The sequence below is a fragment of the Bombyx mori genome, chromosome 7 (genome assembly GCF_030269925.1).
Source record: "Bombyx mori chromosome 7, ASM3026992v2".
NCBI lineage: Eukaryota > Metazoa > Arthropoda > Insecta > Lepidoptera > Bombycidae > Bombyx > Bombyx mori.
Genome location: NC_085113.1, coordinates 12,708,541 through 12,733,126, shown reverse-complemented (window position 1 = coordinate 12,733,126; position 24,586 = coordinate 12,708,541). Strand labels below are relative to the sequence as shown.

At 37.8% G+C, this 24,586-nt stretch overlaps 2 protein-coding genes across 2 annotated transcripts; one reads left to right on the top strand and one right to left on the bottom strand.

Annotated features, from left to right (window-relative positions):
• Positions 1–903: 903 nt before the first annotated feature.
• Positions 904–5,617, top strand: LOC692925 (ATP synthase; the record flags this gene model as incomplete). The annotated part of the gene is given in 5 exon segments (NM_001046767.1): positions 904–979; positions 2,448–2,589; positions 3,518–3,716; positions 4,637–4,825; positions 5,401–5,617. Coding segments are annotated over 5 exon segments (732 nt in total). The 5' UTR covers positions 904–951.
• Positions 5,618–15,908: 10,291 nt separating this feature from the next.
• Ras2 (ras-like protein 2) lies at positions 15,909–21,882 on the bottom strand. Its single transcript, NM_001043528.1, is given in 4 exon segments — positions 15,909–16,774; positions 17,837–18,048; positions 18,786–18,873; positions 21,656–21,882. Coding segments are annotated over 4 exon segments (603 nt in total). The 5' UTR covers positions 21,761–21,882; the 3' UTR covers positions 15,909–16,576.
• Between the last annotated feature and the right edge of the window lie 2,704 nt (positions 21,883–24,586).

Sequence of the window (24,586 nt, the reverse complement as noted above, 5' to 3'; positions counted from 1 at the left end):
TTCGACCAGCCCATACCGTGGGCCCCGAAGGTCAAATATTTAGGCGTCACCCTCGACAGTAGGATGACATTCCGCCCTCACATCAAGACGGTACGCGACCGGTCCGCCTTCATTCTAGGACGTCTCTACCCGATGAGATGTAGGCGAAGTAAAATGTCCCTTAGAAATAAGGTGACACTCTACAAAACTTGCATACGCCCCGTCATGACCTATTCAAGTGTAGTGTTCGTTCACGCGGCCCGCACTCACTTAAAATCATTCCAAATTATTCAATCCAGTTTTTGCAGGATAGCCGTCGGAGCCCCGTGGTTCGTCAGGAACGTCGACCTCCATGACGACCTGGACTTAGAGTCCATCAGTAAGTATCTTCAGTCGGCGTCGATGCGCCACTTCGATAAAGCGGCACGACACGAGAACCCTCTCATCGTGGCCGCCGGTAACTACATTCCCGATCCTGCGGACAGAATGGAAAGCAGTCGACGTCGCCCAAAACACGTCATCTCGGATCCTCCCGATCCACTAACGGTGCTTTTAGGTACTTCAAGCACCGGTCACCGTTCTCGTCGAACCCGTCGCTTGCGACGAAGGGCTCGACGAGTAAATTAACTCTCAGACACAGCCCACTGAGTTTCTCGCCGGATCTTCTCAGTGGGTCGCGTTTCCGATCCGGTGGTAGATTCTGCGAAGCACGGCTCTTGCTAGGGTTCGTGTTAGCAACGTCACCAGGTTTGAGCCCCGTGAGCTCACCTACTAAAGTTAGGGTTACGCTGACATAGCCCCTAGGGCTATCAGCTTAGATAGGAAAAAAAAAAAAAAAGTGAAAATCGATTCTTCGGTTAATGATTCTTGGATCGCCCCCAATCGCGGGATTTGGGACAGCACTAGTGCAAAGTGCTTAGAACCGTGCGATCTTCGCATTTTGGAAATAACTTATAAAATATACGATAAATAATGTTGTCGCGCGTGGCTTTGCGTTCAGGTATGTATTTATTTATTCTATCATATACAAAACCCAACAGAGTCGCAGTAAATAAATGTATTTTGTAACCTTAACCTTACTGCTTCAGGTTTATGTAATCACTAGTTAGGTAGTATGAGTATATTTTGTTCGTAGATTTTGCTACCTTAAAGACATGTATTTTAGCAGGAAAGAGAAATTCTAATGACATATCAAAATACAATTAAGTAATATCTAATTTAATTTGTTTAGAAACAGTACCTACCTGTCCGAAATATTAAGTCAAAGATTATGATCAGCTGATTTCATCAAAAGTATGTTCAGTCATGTGATGGAAACAATTAAAATAATCACATATTTTATATATTAAGAAAAATAGTTATTTAAATAAATAAATTCTAGCTATACTACTGTACCTTAAAATATAAAAATTGTGCTTTGATATTCTAAACTAATAGTGTGAATAACAGTTAATTAAAAACGAAATGTGATTTTACGAGCTAATTTGGTACTATGATTTATTTCACACTTTGAATTTTCAGTTTACAATATACTATGTTTGAAAAGTTAATTATACTTATTGCACTGAACAGAAGTTTTGTCAATCTTCACCTTAGTGGTCCTTAACCATGAAAACTGTAAAATAAAAACTATACATGGCTGTGGCGAGCTATAACATGTCCTTCTGCAAACCAGGCTTGTGGAGCGTACTCAACGGTAGGACCCGGGGAATGCTGAGGTCCATCAGCGACAGTAACCATTTACCAACAGGCGGGCCGTATGCTTGTCTGCCTACATAGGCAATAATAAAAGATCCAAATACTTACTAAAGAGATTTCTTTCACATAGCATTAGGTCACTGAAATATAAAAAAACCCTAATTTTAATAGAGATGCACTTATTTAAAACTTAAGATTCTGTTACTGTTCTTTTTGTGTGAAAAGAAATGCAAATGTCAAGAAATTAACTTTTGTAGAGGACTAGAATTAAAGATGATAACGGCATAGTCAGCGGTTACCACAAAACCTGCAAAGTATCTGAATAATAATAAAAAATTACCTGTGAGACAACTATAACTGTAGTAGATTTAATTAAATAACAGAAACAAGTACTTAAAATTATGTTTAAATCTTGTGGAAACAAAAAAAAAATTAACAGTTGTAACCTTATAAATAGTATATCTGTACTAATATATAAATGTACAGTAGTTTTTACGGATATTCCGTTATAACTACTGAACTGTGCATCCGATTGACTTGAAACTTGGTATCCATGTAGAAAATACACGTACATAATAGATAGGCTAATATTTATATGAGTGTTGGACTCCCTACACCAGTTGCGGGGGCGTTAATGATGAGAATCTTTGTGGGGGTGAGAAATAATAATGTTAATTTTAAATGCCCAGTGAAGCGGACGGGTACAGCTAGTATGGTAATATAAGTTAAAAAGTTAAAAAATATGAAACGGATTTTTTTTTTAATTACAGGTGCGAGCAAACAGACCGCGTGCACAGCACTAGTCGCACGGGGCTCCGCCTCCGATGTAGCAACACACGACCAGAAAACCTTTGCTCGCCCTGTAAGGGGTGAGCCAGGCAAAGTTAGACTTGGCTTTATTCCTGAAGAATGGTAAAACTCAAATAATCTTTAGTGTATTAGCATCTACTACGTTTTTTCTATTTATTTATGGCAACATTGCTGTAGGTTAGTCGATAATTTTGGCCAGTATAATGTAATGGAAAAACAGGTTGGGTTTTTTGGGGCTTCTTCACTCAAATTTTCTACAGATCCTTATGAAGATTTATAGTCTATCTTATTGTAGCAGCTATCATAGAATAGATGATATTTGTTCTAAACTATAATCTATCTATAATCTAAACTATAATCACATTAATAACATTTTCAAGATAAGCTTCAATACATGCAAGTTCCAAACTACATTAAGATTCAATGTAATATCACCTGCTTGGCGGAAGATCTTCCCCGTTCTGGTGGCCGCCCTACATTACTTAAAGCAAAAACAAAACTAAAAGATGGTTAGCCTAACAGATATGTACTTTATTCCTTAAAAACTATAACTTAGGATAGCGCCAACCCAATGACCCCAAACAATTTGACAGACTAGTATGCAATCTGTCTCAAAACTGTCTCTAGAGTCTGATAATATTATGACTAGTATCTTATAAGGAAGTCGACTCATTCAGAGAAGGAGAGAAGGGTGTAAACAAATCTGGTAAGTTGCCGGATGTGTTCAAAGCAGTCATTGCCAATAGAAAAGCATTATTTACACTCTAATTACTGGTGCTATATAGCAACAGATCTGCCATGGGCTCATGTGACTAGTTAGTAGCAACAGATCTTCCATGGGCTCATGTGATTAGTTAGTAGCAACAGATCTTCCATGGGCTCATGTGATTAGTTAGTTACACATCTTCAGATAATACCATAAATACCAAAAAGGTTTTTTGTTTAAATTATTCTCTTTTGCCCTAGCAGCATCAATTATAGAGGAAACTGGGATTATTTCTTTCACAAATACATCTGTGTTGGTATTCAGGTTCCAATTCTTCCACTCGAAAACTGGTGTGACGGGTCCTTACACTTTTGGTGTGGGTCTGGCAACATACCTGTGCAGCAAGGAAATCTATGTAATGGAGCACGAATATTACTCCGGACTGTCACTGCTGGTCATGGTGTATGTGGCTCACGTGAAATTCGGACCAAAATTGGCTGCTTGGTTGGACAAGGAAGTTGAAGTGAGTGTTCTTTTCTTTTAATTTACAAAACCAACCAAACACACTAGAGCGATGACTGTAACATCTATATGAAGCCATCATAGGCTTTCAGTTGATATGTGCAAATCTTTAATAACCTAATCAAGAGTATGATCCACCCACAATATCGGGTAATATCATGCGTCCATAGATCTTGTTAATAAAAATTAAAACAACAAAAATTTGCGTAATTACTGACGGTACAACATCTTGTGAGTCCGCGTAGATAGGTACCACCGCTCTGTCTAATTTTGCCGTGAAGCAGTAATGCATTTCACATTGTATGATGGGGCAGCCGTTGTACTATAAAAACTGGACTTTACTTGTTGAAGTCTATGGGCTCCAGTAACCACACCAGGTGGGCTGTGAGCTCGTCCACCCATCTAAGCAATAAAAATAAGTTTTTTTTTTTTTTTTTTTGCTGAGATATGTTGACGAGCTCTCAGCCCACCTGGTGTTAAGTGGTTACTGGAGCCCATAGACATCTATAACGTAAATGCGCCACACACCTTGAGATATAGTTCTAAGGTCTCAGTATAGTCACAACGGCTGCCCCACCCTTCAAACCGAAACGCATTACTGCTTCACGGCAGAAATAGGCGGGGCGGTGGTACCTACCCGTGCGGACTCACAAGACGTCCTACCACCAGTAATTACGCAAATTATAATTTTGCGGGTTTCATTTTTTATTACACGATGTTATTCCTTCACCGTGGAAGTCAATCGTGAACATTTGTTGAGTACGTATTTCATTAGAAAAATTTGTACCCGCCTGAGATTCGAACATGCGAATCGCTCGCTCAACACGAATGCATCGGACGTCTTATCCGTTAGGCCACGACGAACTTAACTTATGTATGTAAATATTTTTAAATGCATGCAAATTATCTTTCGATCTTCAGGCGACCGAGAACGAATGGAACGAAGGTCGGAACCAAACCGTGAAAGCACTGGAGGACGCAATCGAGGGAGAGAAGACGGAGCAGTGGCGCGCGCAGGGACAGGAGCTCCTCATCCAGGCCAAGAAGGAGAACGTGCTCCTGCAGCTCGAGGCCGCCTACAGGGAGAGGCTCATGTACGCCTACTCCGAGGTACTGGTCACCGCTGCCAATGCGTCGCATGAATAGATCTATGATATGTGATTCATTGATATGATTATTTGTAGGCAGCGGCTTGGCTCTGCCCCTGGCATTGCTGAAGTCCATATCAGGTGGGCCGTATGCCCGTCTGCCTACAAAGGCAAAAGGCACAAGAAGTATTTGTCGACTTCGACGAAGAGCTCGACGTGCGAATTAGCCCATAGACATAACCCAACGAATTTTTCGCCAGATCTTCTCAGTGGGTCGCGATTCCAATCTGGTGATAGATTCTGCGAAGCACTGCTCTTGCTAGGGTCAGTGTTAGCAACACTCTGGTTTGAGCCCCGTGAGCTCACCTACTAGTTGAATGACACATAAATACAGACATGTGTTATCCAGACCTTAATTGTTCACACTTATACATATTGAACACCAGTGAGTACCGTGTCATCAACAGAGTGCGATGCACTCAACTCACTCTTTGAGTTTATTAAGCCCATCTGACTTTATGTTTGAAAACATTAGCTGATCATGTTTAGTCCTGGTTCGGAGATTTAGTTTAGTCAGTGCTCGTTATTTCTATTCAGGTGAAGCGGCGTCTGGACTACCAGCTCGAGAAGTCGAACGTGGAGCGCCGTCTCGCCCAGAAGCACATGGTCGACTGGATAGTGAGCAACGTGACCAAGGCGATCACTCCGGACCAGGAGAAGCAGGCCCTGGACCGCTGCATCGCGGACCTGGCTTCGCTGGCCAGGAAGTGAACGGAAGCGAACGTTATTTATGTATAGAAGTGTAATTAAAATCATTATTTGAATTTCTTGTGACTTTGATTTCAACGCCATCTGTTAGCAGCGCGTGTGAACGTTTAGCGCCATCTAGTAGATGTATTAGTAATTTCTGCCAATTTAAAGCAGAGTACCTAGGTAATTACAAACGATTATAGTATATGGAAGGTAGAGGTAAGGAGAACGGGCTTTGTGTGTGAAAAAGTGTCCGTTAAAATCTGCTAAATAAGGATGGCACTACAGTAGCAAACGGGTAAATTTAAAAAAAGGTTAACAACGTGTTAAAAGTGGCCTTAATATCTATCTAAGTTACTATTGAGTTATGTATTATTGCTTCAGCAAAACTCGAAATTATCGCCAATTTTTCACAGGACACCGAAGGGTCTGTGCATTTGATGGCGTTATAGAGTTGACGTTAAAAAAAGAAACAAGTTTATTTCAGACTACTGTTAGTTATGTATTTAAGAAAAATTACATGTGTGCAATTCACACGTGATAGAAATGAAACCTTCCAAAATTAAAATACAATTATCCTAAACGTCTTAAGTATATGTAAAATTTTGTCATTAGTAAATAATTGTAAGGTAGCGCCCTCTGTGAATTGATATTTTAATTTCACGTATAATCCTAAATTAAAATTCACTACAAGAGCTTTCATACACACGTTAGTATTAAAAAATCTCACAGATGGCGCTGTATTAAATAGTATGTATATTTCTGTCTCATTCTTTGCTGGCTTCATCCTACACATTTTTGTATTTGTGTCTCTTACCTGTCGTTTTTTCCGTTGCATCCGGTTTGAAATCACAACGATCCTAAAGAAGTTTTCACTTCAAAAGGCGCTGAAAGTTATTAGAATAAGATAGAGAAATAAAAAAGGACGAAAGAACTGTAAGCACTACAAAATCACAAAAAGTACTTTAAAGATGATAAGAAAATGCAATCGATGTCTCCACGTTTTACCACAGCAATAATTTTAGGTTATATTGACGAAATTAGTTTGGACTACGTAAACATGTGAGGTCTTGTATATTACACTGTCACTAACTACTCTAGTCATTAAATATGTTAAATTTTCTAATTCAGCATACTTCAATCACTTAACAACTGCTCAATTCATATCATACCCTGTGTCTATGCTAGCGCCATTCTGGAGGATTTTTGAACTGTTACTTAATGCTGAAAGTGGGACACTTTTTCAAGCTTTTCCCATATGAGACGGTACTCCTTACCTCTACCCTCCATTGTATAGTAACTTGGTACGTTCTTTAGCCAAAACTTTTTGACAGACTTCGACATATGAGGTGTCATTATCATTATCTTTATTATATTCACCTATTCATTCGCTGGTAGCCTAAGGGACTATCTTACCTGTCCTGTGACGGGTAGGTGAGCTCACGGGTTCAACCTGAGTGAGTTTGCTAACACTGGCCCTAGCAAAAGCAGTGCTTCGCAGAATCTACCCCCAAATTGGAATCGCGACCCGCTGAGAAGATCCGGCGAGCAACTGTAGATTTTATTATACAAAAAGCCTTATCAGTTTGTCTTCGCGTTCGTCCCTCACGTTGCGACGGAAACCGAGTGCGTGTGTGTAAGCTCTCCGAACCCACGTGGCTATTTTCTGATAAATCCAATTCTACATACCTGTGATACGGGGCTCCATGAGTTTAGTGCGAATCTTTTAACGTTAAAAGTTAACTCAAATTTGTATGGAGTTGGAACGTTTACCTACGTTTGCCGCTAGGGGCGCTGTGCCAACTCCATAAAAATTTAAGTTACTTTTACGCGATCGAGAAGTTAAAAAACTCGCACTAAGCACACTAGTGTCTACAATGTTCACGACAGACATTTCATAGTCGAGTCCGTCGAAATAATTCTCATCGAATCTTAGTTTTCATGGAAATATAAAAATAAAACAAATCGATAATGTTACAATACATTTTTTTGTTTATTTATACAAATATAATAATTAGCTGGACCAGAGTTCAGTTGACGTTGGTTAGTCGGCGATATAACGCCTATAATTAAAGCTCTCCTTAAATTATTGCACCGGCGGCGTTTCAAGCTACATACATTAATTAAATTACTTACACCGTCTCCCAACTCGCACCTAGCGACTGAAGTTTTTCAACAGATCAGAAACTGGTCTTAATTTTAACGTTAAAAAAACACCAATAACAGATCTACAGTAAAAGCTCTTTAACTTAGCGGATTTAAAAAAAAACGCGACCAAACTCGTAAATTCGCAGCTAAAGATTTCTTTATACGCGAATCTAATCGGTACTTTTTTTATAACTTAGATGTATGAACGAGCTCACCTGGTGTTAAGCAGTTACCAGAACCCATAGAGATCTACAACGTTAATGCCTCCACCCACCCAGAGTAACGTCTCAGTTTTAACAGTACAACAACTGCCCCACCCTACAAACCGAAACGCATTACTGCAGAAGCAGGCAGGGTGGTGGTACCTACCCGTGCGGACTCACAAGACGTCCTAACACCATTATAAAATCATCGCTACATACACGATTAATAAAAAGGATTCCAACATGTAGGTATCCAACCGAATATATCCTTTGTAAGCGCGCTTTTCCATATTCACGGCTTCTGTATGAATGAAGAGCTTTTACTGTATTCACTAGCTAAAGCGTACGAAGCTGTCACGTGACATTGATGACGTCACAACAACATAACCCAGCGGTTCTCAACCACAGCGGAAATGTCAGTGTGTCACGAATTTTTCACGAAATTCGATATTCGGTATCTAAGGCAATCCGGGGAGATTGCATCTCCGGGGAACACCTCGTTTAAATACACTATTGATGTTATTTGTACAACTTAATAATAATTGAGTGATAATAATTGAATGATGTATAAACACGTTTATTTCGTAACAAATTTGGTTATACGTAATTAAATATATTTATCAGGCAAACCTTTAAAATCGATTTTAAAATTAAGATCAGTTTCTATTTAATATATATTTTATAAAAAAATATTTCTTGTGCTTTTTAGTTGTTGGCTTACCGTTAGACAATTACAATTTCAAAAGAAAAACATCAAACATCATTACTGAATCATTTCCGTTTAAATCTGCCGAAAACAAACACATCACTAGTCGGAGACGTTGATTAAAATTTACAATTTCAATTTTTACGATTTAAGATTCGTTTTAATCTTTCATTTATTTAATCACGGAAAACACAACTATAGTTCGACTAGGTCCGTCTACGAAGTGTTTTTAATCAAAAACTTTCAAAACTATCACTGACAATGCAAGTCCCAATAAATTCACCTTGGAAGCGGTCTACATATTGCTTATGGAGGGTAGAGGTAATGAGTACCGTCTCTGTGTGTGAAAAAGTGTGCGTTAAAATCTGCTAAATAAGGGTGGCGCTACAGTAGCAACCGGGTAAATTTAAAAAAAGGCGCTGAATGTTATTAGGATAAGATAGAGAAATAAAAAAGGACGAAAGAACTGTAAGCACTACAAAATCACAAAAAGTATTTTATTTAAAACTGGTAAGAAAATGCAATCGATGTCTGCACGTTTTTTAACACAGCAATAATTTTAGGTTATATTGACGATTTGGACTACGTAAACATGTGAGGATATTACACTGTAACTACTCTAGTCATTAAATATATTAAATTTCCTAACTCAGCATACTTCAATCAGTTAACAACTGCTCAATTCATATCATACCCTGTGCCTATGCTAGCGCCATTCTGGAGGATTTTTGAACTGTTCTTTAGTGCTGAAAGTGGGACACTTTTTCAAGCTTATCCCATATGAGACGGTTCTCCTTACCTCTGCCCTCCATGATATTGCTAATATCGTTGACAGTGTCAACGCATCTGACTGTCAACCGTGGACCGGGAACACGTTGCGTACAAAAAACGCCTTCGGTACCCAGACCTTTTGGTGCTAATTAACATATTGTCATAGAGGCCGCTTTACAATTCCATTACAGCCAGCAAAAGAAGCTTAGGCCAACCGTTTACGGTTCACCGAAATTACGACAACAATTTATTTATTAACAAATTACACGTACAAATAAAAAAGCAATATGCAACAAAAAAAAATTATTATAAAAAACTATAGTTATTCTTTATAAACATAATCATTATGCCGCGTGCAATAAATTGCGTAAAACAAAATTGGTGACTCAATCCAACAGCGGTCACGGATATAGAAAATTGCTGTGAAATCGGATCGTGTATATTTTAATATTTAACTGTGCGTTTAGTGCGAGTTTTTTTAACGTTCTCGATAGCGAAAAAGTTAACTCAAATTTGTATGGAGTTGGAACAGCGCCCCTAGCGGCAAACGTAGGAAAGCTCAACACGGAGTCCCTCATCACTGGCATTTGGAATTAGATTTATCAGGAAATAGCCACGTGGGCATTGATATATAAAAACCCAAGATGCACAGTCTCATACAAACTGTGCCCCAAACACTCACCAATTATATCTACGTAACGTAGGCTTGCCGCTAGAGGCGCTGTTTCAACTGCCTACAAATTTGAGTTAACCAAATATCCTTACAGCCTTAGATATAGTATTATTTCTTAGCAGGTGTGCTGTCTCAACAAACACAGCGTCATATATAAAATAGAGAACGTTGCTTATCTAACAATTTTATTTTAGGTACATTATAAAAACAAAAAAAATAGTGATAACCATTTTGATAACATTCATTCTCTTAAATTGCCTATTATTATCCGTACCGCTATTAAAGTTCAGTCAACAATTTGTCGATATATCCTATATAGTTCACAACACTTCGAATACTGCCGCGCGTTTAAAAAAAAAAACAACAAAATAATAATAATAATAATTAAAAAAAACAACAAATAACTCTTAAAACGATTGGAGAGTTACATTAATAATATTTTTTGCTTCGATCAACAAAAGCAACTAGATTTTTTTTATTGCTTTGATGGGTGGACGAGCTCACAGCCCACCTGGTGTTAAGTGGTTACTGGAGCCCGTAGACATCTACAGCGTAAATGCGCCTCCCACCTTGAGATATAAGTTGTAAGGTCTCAGTATAGTTACAACGGCTGCCCCACCCTTCAAACCGAAACGCGTTACTGCTTCACAGCAGAAATAGGCGGGGCGGTGGTACCTACCCGTGCGGACTCACTAGAGGTCCTACCACCAGTAAATTCAGACCAGATTTCGGGTCGGTGCAAAAAATACCTCTCATTAAATAACAGCTCACTTGAGATGTGAGATGATGAGATGTTACTATTGTTGATCAAATATTTTTTGCAACTATTATTACTACGTGTGGCAGCCCTGATATTATGCGATCGAATTGGGAATACACAAAAAAACGGTAAGGTTAAATATAAATTGTTTGAAGCTCTTTTGATAACTTGTTGTCTTTTAGTTAAATCTCTCCATAGTAATGATCGCATAGGCATCTATTTATACAAATTAGGTCCGATTACATTTTATGAAATGTTCAATTTAAAACAATGACATCCGATAATATGGCTCTGATGTCGGTTATAGTATCAACTAAGACGAGCAAATCGTTTGCAAACACGTTTAACAAGAGGTCTTGATTGATTCTTGACGACCGAAGTCAGAGCCCGGCTTCCATCGCTTTTGAGGCTTGAGGTCGATGTCTCAACAGTACTGTACGACGGTTGCACCGCGCTTCGATGCACACGACAGTTGACATTTCGACCTCATGTCTCAATGTTGCAATTTTTTATTTTTCACTGAACCTACACTTAATAATCTATACAATAAATAAGTATAACAAATCCAAGACTTTTAAAAGTGTGATGAAAAAAATTATTATAAAAAAATAACATAATGTGTTTTGTAAATCAAATGTATACAATATTTGTCGAAAAAATAGAAAAAAATTTTTTACATGCACAGTATATTTAAATATTGAGAAGCAAATGGCAATTTGGTTTAAGGGACATTTTTGCAACTTTACACTACAGATAAGAGACATTTAAAGATTAAACTTTGGAAAAACATATCATAACATAAAAACTTCTTCAGCTATTTCAATAGACTAAACTTTTATTTTTTTTTATTGCTTAGATGGGTGGACGAGCTCACAGCCCACCTGGTGTTAAGTGGTTACTGGAGCCCATAGACCTCCACAACGTAAATGCGCCACCCACCTTGAGATACAAGTTCTAAGGTCTCAAGTATAGTTACAACGGCTGCCCCACCCTTCAAACCGAAACGCATTACTGCTTCACTTCAAACTTAATTGAGGTTCAATTAAAAACATCGAACTATCGATGCTAATACCAAATAAAACGGACCTTTAATTACAAAGATAAATGTCGCGTATTAAGCGTAATGTCCCTTAAACCAAATAACATTGCACCCCTCGATATTTAATCTTGAAATATCTCGACATTATACAAATTGTGAGACTATGGATGTTTTTTTTTATTGCCCTTGTAGGCAGACGAGCATACGGCCCACCTGATGGTGAGTGGTTACCGTCGCCCATGGACTTCAGCAGTGCCAGGGGCAGAGCCAAGCCGCTGCCTACCGATGTTTACAAACTTTCCTTGCCTCAATTGTTCATTGTGTTATACAGACAACAGACATATTCCACATCACCGCCGCCATAAAAACCTCCAGCTTCCATTAATGTTAAAACATTTAAACGCCTACATAAAATATCTAACTCATTGGTAGACGCAGAGAGTCGATCCTACGACCCGATCCGAAAACTTAATCAAGCACTAAGCCAACGGTGCTCTCACACAAAACGTAGCGCTAAAGTACATTAATAAAATTGTATAAAAATATAAACATTTAAAAATATATAATATATATTTTACTCTATTAAAAAACTAATGAACTCTATTTGAGACTGATCGTAAAGTTGAATAGTTTATCTCTCTCACGTTATAAAGGTAGACATTAATAACATCCATTGTCGATAGTGTCGACAGAATCTAGGATGGACTAATTAAAAAATTGCGCATTTTCGGGGAAAGCATTTTAGTCTTACAACACTATATGAGGATTGTGAATTTTTTTTTTAATCTAGCAACATTACATGTTTTTTTTTACGTCAATATTCGTTGTTATTTATTATTTGGTTGTTACTATGTTTAGTCGTATTTCGCTTTTCGCTGCCTTCATCTTGTATGCAGATAGATTACGTATATAATATACGACAAGAAATGAAAATATTCTCTTGATTGAAAATTGGAAGGTACTCAGATACGAGCTCACGGCCCACCTGGCGTTAAGTGGTTACCGGAGCTAAAAGACATTTACAACGTAAATGCCGCCAACCACCCCGAAAAAAAAGTCCTAAGGTCTCAGTATAGTTACAACGGCAGCCCCACCCTTCAAACCGAAACGCATTACTGCTTCACGGCAGAAATAGGCAGGGTGGTGGTACCTACCCGCGCGGACTCACAAGACGTCCTAACACCAGTAAAAGTGTTAAAAATGTAGTTTTTAAACTATAGAAACACGTTTTTACGCGGCGAACCGAAATTAAATTTTCTACTTATCTTTTTTTTTCTAACCTAATGATGATGATATTAAGCCGTAGTAATGAGACTATTGTATCATTAATAGTCCTTGACACGAGCAGAGATTGTCAAGGGATTCAAGGATGTCTTGAGGTCGGTCAAAATTACATTGGAATAAGCTATTACACAGATATAGATGAGTGAAAGGCTTATTTTGTTTAAGCGAGATTTTCGAAACTTTACAGAAGAACCACATAAAGTCTACAATTAGGACAAAAAAAAAATAACAAAAAAACTTCTTCAGTTAATGGAGTAAACTTAATTGATGTTCAATTAAAAACATCGATATGTCGATGCTAATACCAAATTAAACGGACCTTTAATTACAAAGATAAATGTCGCGTGTTAAGGGAAATTGCCCACTGAGTTTCTCGCCGAATTTACTCAGTGGGTCGCGTTTCCGATCCGGTAGAAGATTCTGCGAAGCGCGGCTCTTGATAGGACTAGTTTTTTTTTTATGATTGAATGGTTACTGGTGGCCCGAAGGCCTTTCCAGTTTCACCAGGACAGGTGGGCGAGCAAAGGCTCAGCCAGGAGGGCTGGGACTAGCTAACAGCTACCCGAGCGCCTCTAAAGGAGACTTAACAGCTCAAGAGCAACTGCTTCGCGAATAAATAAATAAATATAATAAATATTTACCAACAATCAATCACGCCACGTTAACTGGTCCCGTGCTAAGTTCGTAAAGAACTTGTGTTACAGGTACCAGATAACGGAAATAAATGTAAGATTTTTATTATACACATACATTTATATAATATACACCCATAACCCTGGAAAATACATTTTATATTTATCATACAAATATCTTCCCTTGGCGGGATTCGAACCCGCGACCCCCTTATGTAGTGACCATGTCAGTTACCACTACACCAGACGGCCGTTAACTACCGAATGAATCTACCACCGGATCGGAAACGCGACCCGCTGAGAATATCCGGCGAGAAACTCAGCGGGCTGATTCATGGGTTAGGGGGACTGGTGTTAGCAACGCCCCCAGATTAAAGCCCCATGAGCTCACCTCCTCATTTGGTTACGCTGGCATAACCTCTCAAGACTACCACAAGATTAGGTACGGAAAAAAGTGCAGAAATGTCGCTTAAGCCAAATATAGCTTTTCATCTCTCAGGATATAGATACAGGACGAGTCGCGAGAGGAGGGTTATATATAGTCTTAAATTATGTATACGCCTAATATTGTAGTTACGTTTGTTTGTAACCATCGCACCGGCAGTGTGTTATCCGACTTAAAATCTAAATTATCAAACATCTTTACAATATATTATATATATCTTTTTTTTTAAATTACAAACATTAATATTTGGTTGTAGTTTTTTTTTTTTTTTTATTTAGATTATTTACATTTTTTTCCGCTTTTCACGTCTATATATTAAAGTTATGGTGCTTTTTTGTTTTTTTTTGTAACTCCCGCTCGTGTTGACAGCTGTCAATCGTCACCACAAATAATAATAGTTTTTTTTTATTTAGATTATTTATTTATTTACATTTTTTTCCGCTTTTCACGTCTATATATTACAGTTATGGTGCTTTTTTTTTGTTTTTTTTTTGTAACTCCCGCTCGGGTTGACAGCTGTCAATCGTTACCATAAATACCGTTTTACCGATGCCGACAAATTGCCGATGACGTCCTGGGCTGAACTAAACGACAGTTCATCGGGTAAGTGACCCAAAAAGATTTTAAGCAACAATACAGTAAAAACTCATTATTCGCCCTTCCTTCATTAGAGTTTTCACTATTCGCGGATAAATAAAAACGAACCAATTCCTATATACGCGGCTAAAGATTTCTTTGCTCGCGGATCTAATGGGTAGATACACAGGCCACTGAGTTTCTCGCCGGATCTTCTCAGTGGGTCGCGTTTCCGATCCGGTGGTAGATTCAGCGAAGCACGGCTCTTGCTAGGGATCGTGTTAGCAACATCGTCAGGTTTGAGCCCCGTGAGCTGACCTACTAGCCCGGTGACGCTGACATAGCCTCTCAAGGATATCATTTTAGATAGGAAAAAAAAATAACAAGGTACATACACATTGATAAAAACTACTCCAATATGTACACACGTATCCAACCGAATATCCTTTGTGAACGCATCGTCAGATGGACTAATAAAAAAGTAAAATGGACCTTATTCACAACTACGCCAAAATCTGTTTTGTATTTTGTCACTTAAGAACGTATTCCCTACAAAACAATATATAAAAATTATCATACCAAATCCACAGAACATATACCTGGCGAATAATGAGTTTTTACTGCCGTTAAAATGGTTTTTGCGTTTACAAAATCAAATGTCCCGCCTTCAGAGTCTAGAATGTTCGGACGTCGTTGCCGTAATGGCGGCCGGTTGATTTCGCGCGGTTTTGCCATTTGACTTTACTGTTCTGTGCGACGGATGCCAATGAAATATATTAAAAAAAACTATGTACATACGTAAATAGCACCTTATCTCTTTGTGTAAGCAAATTTTGTGAAGTAATTTGGGTACTACCTAAGAAACATATTTTTTTTTGAGTCCCATTAACTCTACTGTGGGGTGTTTCAGGATTATCCATTCATTCTGGGACACCCTGTATATCGAGGGGTTAAGAGCTATATGGTTTAAGCGAAGTTTATCTTTGTAATTAAAGTTCGTTTTATTTGGTATTAGCATCGACAGTTCGATGTTTTTAATTGAACTTCAAGTAAAGTTTACTTACTACCATTCAAATATATAGCTGAAATTATTTTTTTCCTATAATATTTTTCCTATATTTAAAAAATTGGAAAAAGTCGTTTAAACCAAATACCCCTTTTCACCTCTCGATATATTATTTACGGAGTCGTAAAAATTTGTTTTTACTATAATATATTATGTTGTAATTATTAACTGAAATTTCCAAATAAATCGATTGACAAAGAAAAACCAACCCTATATCAACGTGTTAAGTGCTTATATTCTTTCACATCTATAATATTAGAGACGAAACAGTTTGTCGCCTGTTTTGTCGATAGATCCTGTTGTGTTCTTCGATTGATTCCTTCGTATTTAAAAAAAATATATTTATTTCAATCAATTTTAGATCTTACGGTATTTGTGCTTAGGGTCGATTTTCTTACGTCGAGCTAACACTGTTCGTTGTAAACTTTAATTTTAACAAAATTTGTCGCTTGAATAATTTAATTACATCGCGTCGCCTTTTTTTATTGTTTAGATGGGTGGACGAGCTCACAGCCCACCTGATGTTAATAGGTTACTGGAGCCCATAGACATCTACAACGCAAATCCGCCACCCACCATGAAATTTTAGTTCTAAGGTCTCAAGTATAGTTATGTGGCTACGTCATCGGATACAAAGATATAGGGCTGACGTTCGTTACAAGATGGTGCAATAGTTATATAGCTACGTCATCAGATACAAAGATATAGAGCCGGCGTTCGTTACAGGATGGTGCACTTCTTCTTCTTACCGCTCTCGTAATAGTTCTTCGTGTTCATCCTCTCGGCTTCCTGGAAGCGCCTTACAAGCCTCACGAGCTCGTGGAAGGCCTGGTCCACGTTCATGCGGGCCTTGGCGCTGCACTCGATGTAAGGCACCTTGAGCTGCCGGGAGAGCGCCTGGGCCTCCTCCAGCGACACCTGCCGGACGTGGCATCGACGATTGAACATGACACTTGACATTCTAACTTCTTATTGACTTCTCTAACTTAAGTAGTTTACTGGTGGTATTGCCACTTCGATAAAGCGACACGACATGAGAAGCTTCTCATCGTGGCCGCCGGTAACTACATTCCCGATCCTGCGGACCGAATGGAAAGCAGTGACGTCGCCCCAAATACGTTATTTCGGATCGTCCCGATCCACTAACGGTGCTTTTAGGTACCTCAAGCACCGGTCATCGTTCTCGTCGAACCCGTCGCTTGCGACGAAGGGCTGGACGAGTAAATCAACCCACAGACACAGCCCACTGAGTTTCTCGCCGGATCTTCTAAGTGGGTCGCGTTTCCGATCCGGTGGCGAAGCACGGCTCTTGCTAGGGTTCGTGTTAGCAACGTAATCAGGTTTGAGCCCCGTGAGCTCACCTACTAGTTAGGTTACGCTGAAATAGCCTCTCAAGACTCTCAGCTAGGTAGGAAAAAAGGTGCCGCTTTGTCGAAGTGGTGTCGATAGTCAAGTGTACGACTCACATAGCGCTGAGCTGTCGCTTAAGTAACAACGTCGTGTCGATATGTCATCGTGTTCACAGACAAACAATGTGAAATCCGGTAAGAATAGATTAGAGCAAACATAAAGACTAATAACGGTTGCTAAAAGATTTTACTGTAAAAAAGCGTGGGGTGCATGGTATAAGTAGTTGTAAATATTTTATGAACAGATAGAGCAGAAGGGTTATTCTGATAACATCCTGAAAAGCACCCCACGCTCTTTTTACAATAAAATATTTTTTTCTTACACTATTTTTAATTCAAATTAATTAAAATTCATTTTTAATTTTTAGTTGAATTTCAATTTTTTTTTTCTCAATATTGAATTGTCATCGGTCCTTAATAAATATTCCGAATTTCGAGTTAATCCGACGTTTTGAAGGGAGTCAAAATCATGTTAAAAAATTCCGTTAAAAACACGTCTAAAGCTAATAAAAGCGTATTAAAAAAAGTATTGTGCTGCTTACACATTAAGACTTAATTTGGCTTAACTCACCACTCGCTGCGTTTCTAAGTCGGCCTTGTTCCCAACGATCAGCATCGGGAACTCCTCCCTGTCTTTGACTCGAAGTATCTGCTTGTGGAATTTGTAAAGCTCGTCGAAGCTCGCGTGGTCCGCCACGGAGAAGACCAGCAGGAAGCCCTCGCCGGACCTCATGTACTGTTCGCGCATGGCGCTAAACTCCTCTTGGCCGGCTGTGTCCAAGACTGTTGGGAGAACGAACAACTTCATTGGGTATATGTCCAATCCTGTAGATTTCGGATAAGACGCAACTCACTCTGAACAGGCTGAAATGACGTATTTCTCCGGTAGCCTAGGTAATTCCGTTTACACTACCCTACCCGCTAATACCTACTGGTATCAGGTAGGTATTTTTATCAATTTTTTCGTTATTCTTACCTAAGCCTAGAGGGTTATGGCAGCGTAACCAAGCGAGTAGGTGAACTCACGGGGCTCAAGCCTGGTGACGTCACTAACACTAGCCCTAGCCAGAACAGTGTTTAGCAGAATCATCATCATGTTAGCATTCTCCTGCCCTTCTCCCAGTCACATGGGCAACTTATTTTCTCCTTCCATACTCCTCTATCATATACCATTTCTTCGCTCACTCCCCTCTTACACATATCGTCTTTCACGCAATCCAAAATCCTCTAAAGCCTTCCACATTCATATTTAAAACTTCTCAGCTTCTCTGTCACAGGTGCCACTTTTAGACTTCCTTCAACATATTCATTCCGTATTCTGTCCAATTTCGTTACTCCACACATCCATCGCAACATTCGCATCTCTGCTGCATGCAATCGCCTTTCATCCACCACTTTAGTGGTCCAACAAGCCGATCCATTCAGGCTTTGCAGAATCATTATCCAATAATGATTTGACCTACACATTATTTATTACAAAGCCCTCATACAAATTGACCACGGAGTCCAGCGGTACTTACTGTCCAATTTGGCGGGGATGTCATCGATGACGCACTGCTTCGTGTAGCTATCCTCGATCGTCGGGTCATAGTCGGTCACGAAATAACTCTGGAATTCGATAAAACTATTTACAGTAACTGAACGACAACTGCATGGATTTGCTGCTGGTATTCCTGTGACAATTAGCGACGTTGACAACTGTAAATTAGTTGGATCAACCAAGTATCGTGTAATAAATATAACATATCGTGAGTCCGCACGGGTAGGTACCACCGCCTTGTCTATTTCTGCCGTAAAGCAGTAATGCGTTTTGGTTTGAAGGGCGGGGCAGCCGTTGTACTGTAAAAACTGAGACCTTAGAACTCACGTCTCCAGGTAGGTGGCGGTATTTACTTTGTAGACGTCTATGGGCTCCTAACATCAGGTGGGCCGTGAACTCGTCCATCTTCAGCTATGAATGGGGGTAAGCTTAATAGACGTTCTATTAAAAACATAGTATTGTTAATACTTATATCAAATTAAACGGATCTTTAATTACAAATATAAATGTCGCGTATTGAGCGAATTTTCGCTTAAGCCATATAGCCTTTCACCCCTCGACATCAAGTTCGAAGGTAATGAAATAAAATGTGATATAGTTCATTAAAAGAACAGTTAAATGATGATATCTCAGAGCTAAATCTATAAAGATAAAAATCGATGTTTGTATGTTAGTTACTTTTGTATATGTTCGTAAACAATAATCCGATTGTGATATAAATATGGGTCCAAATGTCGTTGGTACTCTAGGGTAGTACCATCAACGTACGATAGGTGGCGCCAGAACAGTAAAGTAAGGAGGAGCTCCTAGTAATAAATAATAATAGCAGCAGCCACGGTAGATCATTCCTTCACTTGTGTCTTTTGATTAAGACAGTTCATTATCCTCTGGCCTAAATCCGATCGCCAGCGTCATAGTGACGTCATCCACTACTACGTAATTGAAATTACAAACAGGAAAAAAAAAAAAAAACATATAATAAAAAATTCACTAGTACCCTTTGGATGTGAATACTCATTACATCATCCATACAATATGTAATCAAAGAACCTTGCAGAATTACGAGAATCATACAAAACAATATTATGTTTATTTGGATATTCTTGTATTAGTAATATTTCAATGAGTGTGATTCATTGGAATTAATATGAATATGTTCTTTCGTGTTATAAATGGAAAATAGGTTATTCACTCTTTTTTTTCCTACCTATGCTGATAGCCTTGAGAGGCTATTTCAGCGGAACCTTAACTAGTAGGTGAGCTCACGGGGCTCAAACCTGACGAAGTTGCTAATACGAACCCTAGCAAGAGCCGTGCTTTGCAGAATCTACCACCGGATCGGAAACGCGACCCACTGAGAAGATCCGGCGAGAAACTCAGTGGGCTGTGTCTGAGGGTTAATTTACTCATCGAGCCCTCGTGGATCGGGAGGATCTGAAATGACGTGGTTATTCACAATAAGCGACTGATGCACGCATTTATCTCGTGCATCTGTTATGCAGTGATTGTAACCCATTCGCACACAAAGTGCTGCTGACCATCATTAGACATCAGGTCAAATTCTCAGTAGTATTGTTTAAGGTTCAAAAGCTAGACAAGCTGGCAGAGTGCAACCTACCAGGTATACAATATGCTGTAGAGTAGGAATTCCTAAACTATATTTGGGTGAAAGACCCTTTTTGCAAAATGACCAGACCCTCACAGCCAAATTAATTCTAAATAAAATCCTTGTTTCATTTCTATTGAAACAAAATACTTGCCGATTTAAAAAAATGCAATTGGCTAAGTAAACTTAAATCTTTTAGTAATCAAATTTTAAAAATAAAATAGACATAAAATCCAGTAATTAAAATTACACAATTAAGTATCTTGATAAAAGGTGGCTTATGTCACTCTTCTGACTTAAAAGTGTTGCTTTAAAAAAAAACATGTTTTGTTGTGAAAGACAACAAACACATTAGCACATTTATAATATTAATTTGATTTTATGCTTCTTTTGATTACTTATTTATTTATTTATTTATTTACTGATTGAAGATATCTTATTTTATGTTTTTTTTAAAAGAACGCAACCTTTTTATAAATTCATCTCAGTGGTCATTATATTCTGAATTCGTATAGACTTGAATACTCAGAAGCAGCAACCATGCCTACTAGACTTTAAAATATATATATATTGCATAGATATGAATAGCATCCCACCTAATATTAAGGTTATGGAAATATTTAGACATCATAAGCTGCCACAAGAGAAGGTCTAAGTCATTTAGTCAATGTAATAGTTGTCTAACCCATCAGACAAAATAACATTACTGCTTCACAGTAGATACAGGCAGGATGGTGGTGCCTACCTCTGTAGATTTATAATACAGGGTATATCATTAGTAAAATTTGTAACATCTTAGCTATTAGAAGTTTTATAATAATCAATTTAAAAAATTGAATGAATTATTTTTGCGCAAATCTTTGCAGGAGAAGCATTATATGGTAAATAAATAATGATTATGAAAATACTGATATAAGTAGTAGTAACTCTTAATAAAACATACAAATTATCAGATGAAAAAAAGTAAAAGGAAAAGAATAGTATGTAATGTTATGTGCTAATCATACAAGGTATCTAGGTTTCTTGGTGGTTTGTGGAATTTGTGGACCATCTGCGTTTTTAGCTGTGGGCGGCGCCTTCATAGCCTAGGCCTTGACCGAACGACTCCCATAGCTATTAATAAGCATGACATCTTTACTATTCTAAATACTTAATAGTTACATACATAAGTATCCAGTTTATTGGTCAGATATTAGTATTATGTGTTGTTTATGTGTATTTTAGACGTTCGAGGCGGGAAATACCTGAATAAATTGTATGGTGATAGCACTTTTTCCAACTCCTCCGCCGCCCACCACAACTAACTTATATGTCTGCGCTTGATTCGGTCTGTCGCCTGCTCGAGACATTTTCGTTACGCACAACGTTATACCGATCACAATTAACACTGGTTACCTACTGCAGTCGTTACAAAAATAGACTAATTTTGATTAATTTAATGACAAATGACGACAACCAGTCAACCAGCAGTACTTTGAAGTTTGATGACTCAAAGTAGAGGTATCAGACTTGAAGCTATTTTTCTAGTGCGATTTTTGAATCGATATCTCCGTGTGTGATCTCAAATCGAGTCACTAACTTCATAAATTTTGAGGAATTAAATAAGTTAGTAAATTAAGTACGATGAGAGTAAAATTTTCATTAACATATTAATGCGGTCAACATAATTACATTCCCTAAGTTAGAATATAAGTAAAATCTAAGTAATAATAGCTTGAATATTCGTTTAGTTCTATTGAACTGAATATTCGTCTATTCTCCCTCTTTAAACATTAATTTAAATTAAATTATCTATGTATATTTTCGTTTTTAATCGTGCAGCATAAAAAATGTGTACCGTAAAACGGGGTGAATTGACACAATATTGAAATTGACTTCATTTTTATATATGTTTTCAATAATCAAAAGAACATTATATTGGTCTTATATCATGTCTCTTAGCTGTTTTAATAGTTTTCAGTCATCTAAATTGGCATTTATTCCTTAATTACAGCACAAAATGCAAAAATGTGTTTCGTTTCTATTGACCCGCACATGGGTTCAATAGACACGAGGTATGGGGTGAAAAGAAAAAAATGCTAGGGTTGGCAATTTCCAAAGATTAAGTAAAGATCTGCTTATGTAGATAGGTAACGTAAGTGTGAAAAATAGATGGGTAGTTATGTAGTAAATGTTACTTAATCGTAGAAATAAAACAATAGATGAGTAAAAATATAAAACTTTTCAATCTTTAATTCTTGTCGATGAGATCAATTATTTATTCTTATATTCGAGATCAATCAGTAGCATCGTGTATTAATTGCACAAAAAACAAGCTATAATTCTAAGAAACAGTCTCATTATTAGGTAGATACATAGTTAACATTTTAAATAATTAACTTTTCAGTAATCAACATTTAAAACTAGGTACTAAATCAATGAGTTACACTTTTTAACAAGAGGACAGATTTGATATAGTCACTCAATCACTATCTAATACTGTCACGTATTATATATCGTCATCCATTAAATCTTTCAAAATATCATTATCGTTTTTGTAAAACGATGGTCGCTGAGTTTGGATAGTTTGTAAACTGCTTGGACCAGGACGATTAACATTATCAGTTATTGTATCCTTTAAAATTTTAAGACGCGAATTGGGATATATTTTTTTGCACTTATTCAAAGTAACCTTTTTCATCGTAGTAATATCTGATATCTTTTCATTAGATATAATTTTCAGTTTTCTTTTATTTTTTTCCGGTGAATTTTTTTTTTTATACGTCATTTCTATTCCGGTATCATTCTGCATCTCATTTATTTGTATGTCATGAAAAACAATTTCATTTTCACACAGCAACATGTCTTCCAACATAATAGGCATTGTTTCTATTGAATTGTTCGCTACAAAATCAAAGTCATTTATTGCGTCAAGTAGTATTTTTTCAGTGTCTGGTCCGTTTTCTTGTTTATTTTCTTTTTCAGCAATATTCTGATCTTGTGTTTTAGTTTTTTCCCTACACCTTTTCCCTTATATTTATTGTTTTCTTTGCCATCGTAAGTATTAGTTGTAGTATTTTCTTTGTTTTGTGTTATTTTGGATCTCAGATCTGCCTTTTTTGGTTTTTGTTGGCTTTCTTCTTGTTCTGTTTCTATGTAGTCTTCACTTTCAGAACCAACGCTTCGTCCAGGTATTACTATCAACTTTTTTTTCCTTTTTGGTTCGGTTATGTTCATGGTTCCATATCTCATCTCCCTGAGCAAATCTAGAACGGATTTTTCTATTTCAGTTTTCTTTTCATTGTTTTGAACTTCAGGTAGTCTGCTTAAAACCTCTTCTTCATTAATCGGGTATATTCCTGTTTTCCGGAATCCTGCTATTATATTAGCCTTACTGTTGTTACGAAGCTCTTCCATTAATTTATTTAAAAGTCTAGGAAAACATCCCTTTGGAATCGTTGATTGGGCTTTCCCATCGGTTTTTTTCCACTTCAATACTACGTTTCGCCATGCTATCTTCATAGGCCTGAAGAATGCTACATCAAGAGGTTGTGTGAGGTGTGTACTATTTGCCGGTAAAAAAATGAACGATATATTTTGTTCGTGGCACAGTTTTATTGTCTCAATCGATAAATGCGACGAGAGATTATCGCCTATTAGGCACTTTTTCCCAACTTTATCTTTGAAGTGAGGTATAATGATGGATTTAATCCAATCTTCAAAAATGGTTGCATCAAACCAACCGGATTGCGTACGATTATACCTTGCTCCTGGTGGTCCATTTTCAGTCCATGTGTTATACAAGTTTTGAGCCTTGTATACCACATACGGCGGGAGTAAAGTGCCGTCAGCTGTAGCGGCTATCATCAATGAAACTGAAGACTTTGAACTATTCATTACCCTCTCTGGGTACTTCGTTCCTCGTTTAGTAATGATTTTTTTGCGTCCTGGGTCATCAGTCAAATTAGTTTCATCGTAATTAATTATAGAACTCGGATTAATACCTGCCAATGACACTTCTAACTCTTTGAAATATTCTTTAATCAAGTTTGGTGAAACTTCTGCCCTTTTTTTCTTAATGTTTTGGCTATATCTTTGGGAAATTTGGTTTTTGTGACGTTTTAGAAAACTCGCGACAAAGTCGGGGCCTGGTAAATTATTTTTAAATTTGAGTACTGTCCGACCCACTTGGTCAA